A 14,268-nucleotide genomic window follows, 5' to 3' on the forward strand; every position below is an offset into this window, starting at 1 on the left:
ACTGGCTCCTTTCAACGCGAAGGAGCAGCGGCTCTACTCCGAGCTCTATCTTTATTATTATTATTATTATTATGTTAATATGAACTTGTTTTGTTTTTGTCTTTGTAATATTTTTCGGGACTTACATTGCACTGATCAGAAGGAGCGCTCCTAATTTTGTTGTATTATGTACAATAACAAAAAAGGCTTCACCATCACCGTCCTCACCGTCTACCAAGACCATCCTCCCATCTCCTTTTAAACATGCCAACCCAGTAATGTACGGTTTATGTATGTTAACACAACCAACACCTAGTCCATTCCACGCTGTAATCCCATTCCCAGACAGAGATCAGTTCCTCCACACATCCCTCTGCCGCGATGACGTTATCGCCAAGTTGTTTCAAGATGTGGCAGATAACGGGGCGATAACTCGAGGGCCGCAGGAAACGGAGATCAGATACTAGACACGCCATCCCGGCATCAGCCAAAATCTCATAACCTCCCCTCTGAACACGAGCGGATTCAAGCTGTAAACCAAACTGCACAGTTCTAAAATACAGCCAACATGTATGAGTTTCACTGCTTCTGCCTCTGACATGCTTTGTCATAACTTCATGGATGTGGCGCTGTAGGCTTCAAATTGTTTCAGCTGGTTGCTGTAACTTATCGTCCCTGATGGGATAATAAAGCTAATTTAATGTGAGAAGGGATCAATACAACTGGTATTATAATGGAGTACAAGCTCATATAAACTCACTTAACCTAATATATATTAGACACTAAGGAGTTCGCCCTTTCAAGCCTCAAACAATGATCCAAATAAAAAATGGAAAAGATTAAGTAGGCAGCTGCCAACATAAGAGGCCCTATTTTAACGATCTAGGCGCATGGTGTGAAGCGCCTGGCGCAGGTGTGTTTAGGGCGGGCACAAATCCACTTTGGATTGTTTAAGGGTGGAAAAAAGGGTCTGTGTGCCGGGTGCATGGCTCAAAAGGTTGTCTATTCATTAATCACAGGTGTTTTTTGGGACTTAATATGCAATAAACCAATCAGAGAGTCCTCTCCCATTCCCTTTAACAGCCACGTTTCTACGTTGGTGCATTGCTATTAGGATGGAGGATTTGCTAAACAGGAAGGAGAGAAGAAACTGATCTGCTTGTGCGTGACGTGAAAGCCAGCGAGCAGATCATAACATAATACTATATCACAATGTAATATTTAATCTTTACAGTGCTGTTGTGCGTCCCAGTGTGTGTAACAAGTATAGCTGTGCACGAGCCTAGGCGCATTTACCTAAAACGTTAACATAACATTAAATGCGGCGTTCTGACTTTGAGCAATATGCCCAGAATGCACCTGAACACACACCCTGTAGACCAGCCGCCCAGAATGCACCTGAACACACCTCCCTGTAAGACCAGCACACTAAATGCACCTGAACACACCTCCCTGTACGAATACCACAGCCCAGAAAGCACCTGAACACACTCCCTGTAACGCAGCACACCCAGAATGCACTGAAGCACACCTCCCGTAAGACCAGCACACCTAGAATGCACCTGACACACCCTCCTGTAAGACCAACCTGCCCAGAATGCACCTGAACACACCTCCGTGTAGATCAGCACCCCAGAATGCACCTGAACACACCTCCCTGTAAGACCAGCACGCCCAAATGCACCTGAACACACCTCCCTGTGAACCAGCACGCCCAGAAGGACTCTGAACACACCTCCTTGTAAGACAGCACGCCCAGACGCCTTGAACACACCCTCCCTTTAAGACCCCGCACGCCCAGAATGCACCTGAACACACCTCCCTGTAAGACCAGCATGCCCATGGACTCACAGATGGATGCAGGTGCACTTGCTATTTAAACAATGTGGGCGCTAGATGGGAAATTGACAACTGCAACGGTCTTAAAAGGTCCCATGGCATGAAAATTTCACTTTGAGTTTTTTTTTTTTTCATTAATTTGAGTTCCCCCAGCCTGCCTATGGCCAGCCAGTGGCTAGAAATGGTGATGGGTGTAAACCGAGCCCTGGGTATCCTGCTCAGTCTTTGCGCACCTGACCGATCAGTGTAGGGGACCCCTACGGTGTCTATAAAGCCACTTCAGATACAGTCTTAGGGGATCCGACTAACGGCTCTTAAAAGAGCCTTCCGAGACAGTTATTAGGCCCACATACGGTCTGCTCTACAGAATTCAGATACCGTATTAGGGGTGCCCCCAGCTCGGTCTCTTAAACGGCCTTCCGCTCCCGTATAAGGTGCCCCCCCCCCGCCGGTCATCTCCCAGCGCCCCGATCACCGTCTTAGGGACCCCCAAGGTCTCTAAAGACACTCAGATACGTCATTAGGGGCCGACTGACGGTCTCTATCAACCGCGCTCCGTTCCCGCTAAGGCCAAAGGTCTATTACACGCGCCTGTACAGGCTCCCGTATTAGGGGCCCCCTAGGTCTATATAAGAGACTTCCGATAACAGTATTGGGCCCACTAAGGTCTATATAAGAGCTTCAGCATACAGTATTAGGCCACTAAGGTTATATATAAAGAGACTTCAGATACAGTACTAGGAAACAACTAAGGTCTATATAAAAGCATCCAAAAAGCACCATGTCATGGGACCTTTAAACTAGGAAAGACACTGGCATCGGGCTTTGCGCTGCACAGTGCTGGGTGCGAGATAGTGCCCTCCAAAAACAGAAGTGAACTGAGAAAACATCTAAATTAAGAAGATGGAATTAGCTTAAAAGGGGCTATATACAACATTCAGAGTCAGCCTGCACACAGCTCTCACCACTGACAATGCAAGCAAACATGGAAGTGGCTGAGCAGTGAATGGAGAAAAAAAATCGTGTGCTCCATTTGTTCAAATGTGTGTTGGTTTTGAAGAGAGAATGAGCATTAGATAAACCCGTCCTCCGGGAGCTTCTTTGTAGATTTCAGTCTTTCCTTCTTAAAGAAATGTATGAGGAGGGTTTATGCAGACATTTAAATATTCACGGCAGTTACATTCTAAAGCGGAAATAAAACACACCAAGACCTCTGTGGATTTAAATTTAAATTTAATGAATTAATTTCATTTAAATTTATTGATCCCCAGTGGGTACATAACAATTTACACTCTGTACACACAGGCCTGAAGTACACACATGCTCAGGATGTCAGAGTGGGGGGGATGCCAGTGCAGGCCCAGCGCCCTGAACAGTTGGGGGGGTACGATGCCTTGCTCAAGTGCCCAGGAGGTGAAGTGGCATCTCTCCAGCTACATGTCCACACACTGTATGGGGACATGAACCAGCAACCCTCCAGTTCCCAACCCAACTCCCTACGGACTGAGCTACTCCCACCCCCCCATTTTCGATGAAGCTCAATATTCATTCATGTGTGTGTCGGTTAAACGTTAGACCCACTGACCAACAGAGGTCTCGTCTGGTGTGCCGAGGGGCGTGACAAAGTGGCGGTAGTAGGCGTGAGAAAGGGCTGGACAACCTGCGCCCTGTTATCGGCTAGTGGGGCCCAAAGGCTCTTCACTGACGCCCATAAACGTCCCGCAGTTAGCAAAATAAGAAGAGAAAATCCAGGAAGAGGGCACTGCAGATACAGAAACCAGCACACTCTTCTAGTGGGTCACAGGTGAGGATTGAGACATTTACTATTAGTCTATATACATTGTTTTTGTGGAAATTCTCCATAATATACCTTTAAGTTCTTTCTTTATTTTCTGTATTCTAGTGCCGTGCCCGTTTGGAGCGCAATAAACAATGAAAAGGGAGCATTTATATTTATATCTGACTGCTTGAATTTGTTGATGAAAACCATGTGTAGCAATGTATAATAAATTTGAGGAGGGGACTCATCATGATGCGTAATGGAATCACGGGACCAGTGAAGAATCACACCCCTAGCAAACACCAAATAATGTTGCTAAGGAATGATCCTGTCTCCCTGTTATGACAGCGCAGGCACCCTGTCACTGCGGTATGGGGGCCTCGTGCTTAGCTGAGAGACTGCTGTGTCACCTCCAACTTAGAAAAACTCATGACTCATCACTGCTCAGTCTGACTCATAAATATTACAAACAGCAAGCCATCATGGAAAAGGAATACTAAAATACCTTCAACAGACCAAGCCTACACCACTATGAGCGAGACTGGCACTTGGAAATTAGGTCCCATAATGTCAGGTCTGGGTACCTCATTCAATACTTTATGCATCGAACAAATTGCCTCTCAAGTAGAGTAAATCTCATCAGCATCAGCGAGCCAATAGGCATGCAGCATGCTTCTACCAAGATCTAATAATGCTGCTGATTGGCTGCCTAACGCTACACATCTTAGGACGCAGGAAAAACTCTACGTAACACACAGAGACGGGATCACGTAAGAGCGGAAAATTCAATTAAAAGGTCTCATGGCATAAACATTTCACTTTATGAGGTTTTTTGACATTAATATGAGTTCCCCCAGCCAGCCTATGGCCCCCCCAGTGGCTAGAAATGGTGACAGGTGTAAACCGAGCCCTGGGTGACAAAAGTGTGGTCTTTTCCTGGTTTTACAGTAAAGTGATGTCATTTCTCATGTCAATATTTTCTAAGCAACAATTATCAACCCTAAAATATTGCTGCATTATCGACATTGATGGATTTGATCAAGAAGGTGGTGATATTTGATTTTCTCACACAGCTGTGCATCCTGGTTCATTGCTCCTCCAGAAAGCCTCCTCTCCCCTCCAGATGCATCGCAGCAATTGAGACATCCCATTAACGTGGCGCGCTGAGATTGGTTTTCGGGTCAGAGGCAGGAGGCCGGAGGAGACCACGAGGTACAAATAGAGAAATGAAAAGAGCCCTTTGTAGTTTAACTTCAGCATTACTGAATGGATCTACAACACAATGTTCCGAGACCCCTATTTTCCCAACACAGGATCTTTCATATAGAATATTTTAGATGCTTAAAGACAGGGTTGGTAACTATTTCCAATATACACTTTTTACATCTTGTTTGAAATGGTCCTTACACCCCGACAGTAATAAATAACTTATGGAATCTGAAAAAGATCTATTTGTAGTTACTGTAATCCTATAAAAACACCCACCAATCCCAGCCACGAGGTCCACTTGGAAAGAACCAATGAAACGACTCCTTACCCCACTGCGCGTACTCTACCCCTCCCATGTCCGAGCCTGAGCTCAATGCGCATCGGAGGACCAGGACCATAGTCCTCGGAAATCCACCAGACGTTAGAACGCCAACACAGAGACAGAGGACGGGGACGGAGCAATCCAGGAAGTAGAACGTTGTTGACCAAATGTACACTTCATCCAACACAGTAGCTACCTACCATCCTACAGACTACATCAGCATGGAAGCTATTACATTATTGATTTTCTGACCCGGTGTCCTCATCCTCTGATATTTTCTGCCATGCTTGAGATTTTGTAAAAATTACAGAACTTTGTCAATCAGAGAAGCACAAATTACCTTTTTCCCCCTCCCTTCTGTCCTGCACAATTCTAATGCTGCCTGCAACTTGCTGTCTCTCTTTTGAAATTAATAGCCTTGCTCTGTGCAACGTTGCACTTGCACTTTTGGTACGAGAGCCCCGTTAGCCTTAGATCAGTACTCTGTTGCTAACAGGGCTGAAAGCATTTGTCTTACCGCTGTCTAATATTACAGGAGCTTCCATTCATGCGTGAAAACAGTAACACAGAACACACTCGCACCCGGATCTGATGTTCAGCTGGGCCGCTGTATTAAAGAGCTCTGGAATATGTCCAGAATCAACACACTAAACACCCTCAAGACTGAAACTAAAAAATATACATCATGTATTATTTACTATCAAAGCTGCTGTGTATAAAGGTTTTTATAATGACCTACTTTTGAGTGTGCGTGTGTGTGAGAAACAAACCTGCTGCTTGTCCTTCTTGTGTATTTTCATCTTCTATCCCTTCACTGCATCTGTTGACACAGAAGGACAGAATTCGGATTACTTCCAGAAATGAACACAAAAACAAACAGGGAAGACGTATCACTGTATGACGCCGCACAATGTAGCTGCGAGTAAAGTTTAAAAAGTTGAATGCTCAAACGAAATGAAGATGATCTGACAAATTTAAACAAAGTAATTTCAAAGTGGGAAATACTAGAATACATACAAGGAATTCTGCTCAGGTTTTAAAATGCATTAGCAGCTAACCTTTCCAACCCATATTAGGAAACTGTTTGCTCAGCCACATGTTTTCCAGCAATAACTTCTTCTTTTTTTTTTTTTTTTATTACGGTTGCACACATTAACTCCTGCAAGCACCAAAGAACAACTCCCGTGCTCTGCTGTTACCAGTGTGGACATTAAGGCGGGAACAACTTCCCAACAGGATCGTTGGAAATGTACAATTCTGCTGCTCAGCTGAAAGAGGAAATAAAAGAGAAAGGGATTCCACCGTTTTTATTTCAGTGTCAGTGGAGACCTTTGAAGGTGTGTTTAGACAGACAGCAAAATAATAATGTTTCAATGTAAAGTGTGTTCTCTCTCCAAGGGTCTGTTTGGACGTTGTATGCCATTTTACAGCCTTTGTAGAAAAAAATGGAAGCCACAAATATAACCCCATAATGCATTGTATATCCCTATGTTGTGATACATTGTGTTTATATAATATATACGTATATAAACAGTCCCTGACAAAAGTCCTTGTTGCTTGTGTACAAATTGACCGAAGTGCCGCTGAAATATATTTCTAATCAAGATTTATTTACAAGAAATGGCTCATTTTAATCCAACAGCTTCTATAATAATGTTTCAGCGCAAAAAGAAACTGTCAAAAGTATTCTATATTCACAGCTCGGTAAAGCCCTTGAGTCAATGTTTGCAAAGACATAAGTTTTGTCCTTGTCATATGAGCTTCACCTGGACTAATAATGGACAATCAGGTCTCAGGTGTGTATAAAAACAACCCCATACACTAGACCTTCACATCAACTGCAACTAGACCTCTGCAAACAGGCCTAAGATTCACCCTGAGAACTAAAGGTTGGATTATCAAGAGCTGAAGACCAGATCCCTGCTGATGTGGCAGACACCTTCAATGTCTCAGCGTCAATACAGAGATTAAAAAACATTTGAAGACACTGAGATGTTTTGACAAGCCCAGGTCAGGCAGACCCCGCAAGACACTGCTCGAGAGGACCGTTTGTTGGCTCAAAAATCCAAGGCCAGCCATTTCCACTGCAGCAGAGCTCCACGAGACCTGGTCCCCTGAAGTCCCTGTTCAACCAACGGAGTTTCGGATTCTGTCTCGAAATGGCCTTCATGGTCGAATCAGGGCCCAGAAGCCAGCACTAACAAAAGACATTGAAAAACCGTGTGGCATGTGCCAAGCCCCACACCTGCTAAAAGGATGGATGCTGGAGAAGTGGAAGAAGTGGATTTTTCAGATGACTATCTGTTGAATTACACCACAGTTGCCGCAAATATGCAGAGACCTATTGGAGCCCGCATGGATCCAAGATTCACCCTGAAAACAGTGAAAGTTGGTGGCGGAAAAATTTGGTGTGTGGGTTTCATCCGTATGGGGTGCGAGAGATCTGCAGGGTGGGAGGCAACATCAATAGTCTCAAATACCAGACATCTTAGCTACCTCTTATATTCCCAACCATAAAAGACCACATTCTCCAGCAGGATGGTGCTCCATCGCACTTCCATCTCCACTTCAAAGTTCCTCAAGGCGAAGAAGATCCAGATGGTCCGGATTGGCCGGCCCTCCCAGACATACTCATGGGCAATGTGGGGTGTATGAAAGAGGAAGCATGGAAGACCAAACCAAAGAGTACTGATGAACTCTGGGAGCTTTCCTAGCTATTCCTGAGGACTTCATCAACACATGGTCTGGATCCTCGCCAAACCGCATGGGTCCATCTTCAAGCTCATGGAAGTCATACAAGATTAAATTTGGATCTCACAGCACCCACTATTCATTTGCTGACATATTTTAGTTTGTAGTAAATTTGTTCAATTTATGTATATCAACAAAACTTTGTCTTGCCAAAATTTGACCTTTCTGTCTTGTTTAAAATATAATCCTTTTTTAGTGAAACTAATTTATTTCAGTGCATTGAACATCATTTGGGAGGGTTGACCGGCTATAATTCGGAGTGTCTTTTATACAGATTATTATTATTTATTTTATACAAAATTTTATAAATGGACCATGTTAATAAAAAGTGCATTATCCCAGAGGTGAATGACGTAGCAGAGAGAACACACACACACACACACACACACACACACACACACACACACACACACACACACACACACACACCCCCACCACAACACACACACCACACACACACACACACACACACAACACACACACACACACACACACACACACACACACACACACACACACACACACACAATGTGTCGTTCTTTGTGCTGACAGGGCCTAAGTGAAGATGTGACATTGTGTGAATTCTTTCCTTGCACTTAGCCTCATTCTGCATTTGGAAAGGCCTAACAGACAAAGGATCACTTGCTCAAAGATGGGGCACGTGTTTTAAATGTGCTTTATGCTTGTAAAAAAACAGCCATTAACCACTGACACTTTATCAATATGGCCATAGTCAGTCTGCTATTGCTTATTGCTGGTTGGGGGAACAGAGAGGGGAGGGTGGTCCATTAACAATTTTCTACACATAAGCAGCAATCGGACAACCAGATCTACAAACACCAAAAGCTGGAATACACAGTACACATCGCTGCCACAGATATCAGCATGCTGGGAACGGGAAAAAAACCCTGTTAACAGAGCACAAGTTCCACTTGAGATTCAACACTGTAATAGCCCGTTTTCACTTATTTTGCATTGAATCCACTCCCAAAATCTAAAATAGTTATCTGATGATTAATCATTGGACAACCTTGATGCTCTCAGCAGGGATCAGCACAGAAACAGATTCAGGAGTAATGTGATTTTTGTATGAATAGTAGCAGCAGTAGTAGCAATAGTAGCAGCATCAGGATTCTATTGGTTGTACTGTATTCTGCTGAAACACTACAGTGCAGTGTGTCTGCGTTTCTCAACCAAATACCTGGAGAAGCTCTGGCTAGGACTGGGCTGCGAGAACCGGTTCCAACTTGGAAAAGTTTCTAGTTGTTGTTTTTTTAAATTGGAATTGTTTGGAAAATTTGGTTTCAAATCCAATCAGGTCAAAATTTAACACCTGCCAGTTTTGGTTTCCGTGAGCGGCCGCTGTCCTTCCAGGCGCTTGTTGTGTTGCAGCCAGGGAGCCTGGACGGGGCGCTGTAGGGAGGCGCCATGTTAAGTTGAAAAAGATCTGAGGTTTTGAATGGAAATGTTGCTGGTGGTTGGTGGTTTCAGGCTGCAACATAAAAATATATATTCATTTATCAGAATCCTTCATAATGACAAATGATTCTGTCCCTGTAAAGTCTCCGTTAGTGATAGTGTTGCATAGTCTGTCCACCAGAGGACGCTCTACAACGTCCCCGTTAGTGATGGCGTTGCCTCGTCTTTCCCACAGAGGACATCTAACAACTCCCTGTTATTGGCGTTTGGCTAGGTCTGTCCACCAGAGGACGCTCTACCAACGTCCCTGTTATTGATGGTGTTCATGATCTGTCCACCAGAGGACGCTCTACAACGTCCCGTTAGTGATGGCTTTGCATAGTCTGTCCACCAGAGCCGCTCTACAACGCCCTGTTAGTGATGTGCGTTGCATGGTCTGTCCACCAGAGGACGCTCTACAACGTCCCTGTTAGTGATGGTGTGCATATCGTCCACCAGAGGACGCTCTACAATCCCTGTTAGTGATGGCGTTGCATAGTCTGTCCACCGAGGACGCTCTACAACGTCCCTGTTAGTGATGGCGTTGCATAGTCTGTCCACCAGAGGACGCTCTAACAACTCCTGTTAGTGATGCTTTGCATGGTCTGTCCACCAGAGGACGCTCTACAACGTCCCTGTAGTGATGGTGTGGCATAGTCTGTCCACCAAAGGACGCTCTACAACGTCCCTGTTAGTGATGGCGTTGCATAGTTCGTGTCCACTAGAGACGCTCTACAACGTCCCTGTTAGTGATGGCGTTGCATAGTCTGTCCACCAGAGGACGCTCTACAACGTCCTGTTAGTGATGGCGTTGCATAGTCTGTCCACCAGAGGACGCTCTACAACGTCCCTGTTAGTGATGGCGTTGCATGGTCTGTCCGCCACCAGGGACGCTCTACAAACTCCCTGTAGTGATGGCGTTGCATAGTCTGTCCACCAAGGACTCTCTACACTTCCCCGTTGCAACACAGATTTTTTTTGTTGTTGTGTTTTTGTTCAAAGGACTTTAAGTTTCATATCTTCAGTTTGTATTTTTATACATTTATAAGAACGTTAGTATATTTTGATGTTCCTATGTTCTCTTGTAAGAATGAAACGAGTTTATTTTTATTTACTACAAATAAATGTTAGGGAAATCTGTTTATATTTTGTCACACATTTCTGGATACATTCTTTTTTTTTGTTTAAATATACTGCATATGGGCCGATATGAGAATATCAGATTTTTAAATCACCAAATATTTGTATTAATATTAGCCTTATAAATGCTTTATTGGTCGGGCTCTATTTCAAATTAACCAGAACATTGTCACCCAGCTCCCCGAAGGTGCTTTTAGAACAGTCTCATTTAAAAAAGCTGTGCGTGGGCTCCTTCCTAACAGTGTGCGAACGTGGCCGGGTTAGCTCAGCTGTTAGAGCAGCCAAACATATGTAGAGGTTTAATCCTTGGTGCAGCGGTCGCGGGTTCGACTCCGACCTGCAGCGCTTTGCTGCATGTCATTCCCCCCCCCCTCTCTCTCCCACTTTCCTGTCTGTATCTGTCCTATGAAAATAAAAGCCTAAAAAGGGCCCAAACAAAATTACCTGAATTAATTAAAAAAAAGTTTACATACACCCCAAAGCCAAAAATAGCGTATGACATAACAAATAATCTGATTTATAAAACCATGCGTACGCACAACTGTAAGCAATATTCCCTTTATAAATCATAGATTACCCACAAATGTGATTCGTTACGCTGAATCATGACTGGCGAAAAAAAAACAAAAAAACTTTCATTTCACTCATACATTCAGGAATTGCTGCAGACTGAATTATGATTTTGGCCTGTTATGGCCCAGTGTGAGGAAACCGGTGTATTTATCTGTTAAAACAATTTGTGATTGTTAACACTTTGCCAAAATCCCATTATCAACGAGACATATCCCCACCCCAAGATACCATTTCAAGACGAAAGTCTAATAGGTAAACAACCTTTTCTTCATGCAGGTTTTGTCACGAACAGTATTAAAGTTCGGACTGAGAACAAGGAGAAGGAGAACGGTTGTTTTCCAGAGTTTGACATTTGATGATATATGCAGAGTATTAAATACAGATATTTAGTTATTTCCACTCTGGGGTATTTGATACTATCCTGTATTCCATGCAGTCGGGCCATCTCCTCCTCCTGTGCTCTGCAGCGGACAATGTGACGGTGAGACAACGCTGACTAAATATTAAGAATACATTTTGATTTAAGATTTGAGTTGAATTTCACAAGGTGTTTATGAAACAAGTATAACTCGGTACAAGCACAAATAACACTGCTGGATGATAATGTGGATGATATGGAGGGAAGAAATGTGTGTGAGGCATCAATATTACCAGTTATAGTATTCCCACGTTCCCTCACCAGAATGTGCGTCCCCTTGAACATTCTCCCATCAAGTTTGTTTTCTATAAATCATAACCTTTGCGTGGGAAGTGGCGTACGCCCATTTTCAGCCCGGTTATGTTTATGAATGAGACCCCTGCAGTGAAGCAGACCCCCCCCCCCACAATGTACAATGTGGTCCGGGTGATGGAGGTTAAAACAACCTCTTAATGTCAAGTAAATTACAACATAACATGAATGCAAATTAAATCCCAGCACACTGTCAATTTTGACATCTTAAGTCAAGTCTCACTGACGATACGGGATAAGCAGCTGAAGATGGATGGATGAAGTCTCATTGAGACACAGAGAACTGTCTGTCAGTCAATCTGTCTGTGTGCTTTCCTCCACCCTCCACCCTTCAAACATCCATTTTCTCCGTGTAGAAGCTTCTCTACACCAGAAATAATCCTGAGTGAGTCAATCTGTTAAATCTGCCCTTTGCAATCCCATGAAAATAAAACTTTATCATAAAAAGGAATAAGGTAGAAGCAGCACTTTCTCTGTTTTTCTTTAACAACATCTGTATTCTAGTTTTTGTAAATTGAGTTAATGTGTGCAAGTTTGACCAGGTCTTGTTAGAGAGAGAGAGAGAGCAAAAAAATGTGTGTGATAAAAAAAATTAAACAGTTAAACTACATGTGTCAGTCTCATCTAGTCAGGCAGGTTCATTTTTAGATAACCATGTTCACACACCTGCCTCCACCGGCCTGCACACATGTATTGCATCCATCCAGGGAGGGGGTTCTCTCCATATTTGCTCTTCCTGAGATTTCTTCCATATTTTTAACTTTTAAATGCGTTAATTTTGGCGATTGTTCCCTGTTAACAGGGTCTAACAGAGAGGGTTATTGTAAAGCCTCTTGGTTAAAATGAAAACTCATGTGGAGACAGCCTACAAAAGGCACCACCCAAACTTAAAACGCAGGGTAAATGAAAGAGAGGCTACGTTCAGACGGGAGGCAAATCCGATTTGTTTCTCAAATCCGATCTTTAAGACAGACCGTCTGCACTGTTATTTGCAAGGGATCAGATCTAATTTGTGTTCCCCGACTTCACCAACCCATCTGCATGGATTGCCATGGTAACAACGTAGGTGTCAGGGCAGCTACGCTGGTGACGCAGCTTCCCAACGCGGAAGCTTGAGAAATGGAGTGACCATGCTGTCAAGTCCCTAACGGTCTGATGTTCTCCTCCATAGTGCTTTCTGGAAATCCAAAAGATTAAGGGTCTGACATTGAGTTCTGAAAGTCGCCCATCTAGAGGGGCGGGACCAAGCGTGCATTTGAAAATCTCACTGCATGCAATTGGATAACACTACGGCCAATCATCACAACACACAGGGTGGTGTGTCCAGAGTCCCATCCGCCTAGCTACCAGCGGAGCTAACTGGTAGATTAGAGTGTCGTCATCCGTGCAGCTCGCCTCTGCCTCTCCCTACATCAGATACACCGATGTGATTGGTGCAGCTCGCCTCTGGCCCCGCCTACATCAGATACACCGATGTGATTGGTGCAGCTCGCCTCTGGCCCCGCCTACATCAGATACACCAATGTGATTGGTGCAGCTCGCCTCTGGCCCCGCCTACATCAGATACACCGATGTGATTGGTGCAGCTCGCCTCTGGCCCCGCCTACATCAGACACACCGATGTGATTGGTGCAGCTCGCCTCTGGCCCCGCCTACATCAGATACACCGATGTGATTGTGCTCTCGAGAGAACTCTGGGTTTCCAGGGTTCTTGACAATGCAGAAATTAATAAAGGCCGTCTTGTTTCAGGCTGTATCTCAAGGTGTCCCATAAACCTTCTCAACATGGTTCTATCTGTCAGCAGCTCGGACACACTGCAGTCCGCGCTGACGTACCGTCACCTGTTGGACACAGATGTGTCCATACCGTCTCTGACAACAGAGACAGGACAGCTCGCTTCAACGCAGCGTAATAACTCCAGAAAATAATATCCATCTGCCAAACGTATCTGTCTCTGCAGTCACCTCAACCATCGAGTACAGAAACAGGAAATAACACTTCGGTGTTATTCTTAATAAAAAAAAAAATAAAAAACAACACTAAATGTGTTAAAATGCGTTGTAACTCTCGTTAATGAGATAGTAACAAGTACAATATTACTGAAATTTAACTAACAATGACATATTACTAATTATATTATATTATATTAATTTTGATCGCGATTATTCTCACGATTATTTGTTGATTTTAACCAAAACAAATTTTATCGTCACGTAGGCTGTTTATAACTGGAGAGGGAGTGTGATGGGCGCTACTCACAGAGAGACGGCTGATCATTATGAACGGGTCCAGCACGGGTCGAACGGCGGATACACACGTCGGGTGTATGAAACGTCTGTATCTTCACTGCGCTGCATTTTTATGAACTATGATATTCTGGCCATGGGTCACATCTCTGGCCAGGTCCAGGTCCAGGTCCCGGTCTCGGTCCAGCAGCTCCGTCTCCCACGCTGTTACTCTGCCAACTGAAGTTAGTTGCATTCAAT

At 44.1% G+C, this 14,268-nt stretch overlaps 1 protein-coding gene across 1 annotated transcript in view; it reads right to left on the minus strand.

Annotated features, from left to right (window-relative positions):
- chd6 (chromodomain helicase DNA binding protein 6) overlaps positions 1-14,268 on the minus strand; it is a 150,379-nt gene that overhangs the window by 117,058 nt on the left and 19,053 nt on the right. The window contains exon 2 of the mRNA XM_032512666.1: positions 5,900-5,949. Coding sequence (XP_032368557.1) covers positions 5,900-5,929 — 30 coding nt within the window. The 5' untranslated portion in view covers positions 5,930-5,949. The remainder of the gene's footprint in view (positions 1-5,899; positions 5,950-14,268) is intronic.

This window comes from Etheostoma spectabile, chromosome 4 (genome assembly GCF_008692095.1).
Source record: "Etheostoma spectabile isolate EspeVRDwgs_2016 chromosome 4, UIUC_Espe_1.0, whole genome shotgun sequence".
In the NCBI taxonomy this organism is placed as follows: domain Eukaryota; kingdom Metazoa; phylum Chordata; class Actinopteri; order Perciformes; family Percidae; genus Etheostoma; species Etheostoma spectabile.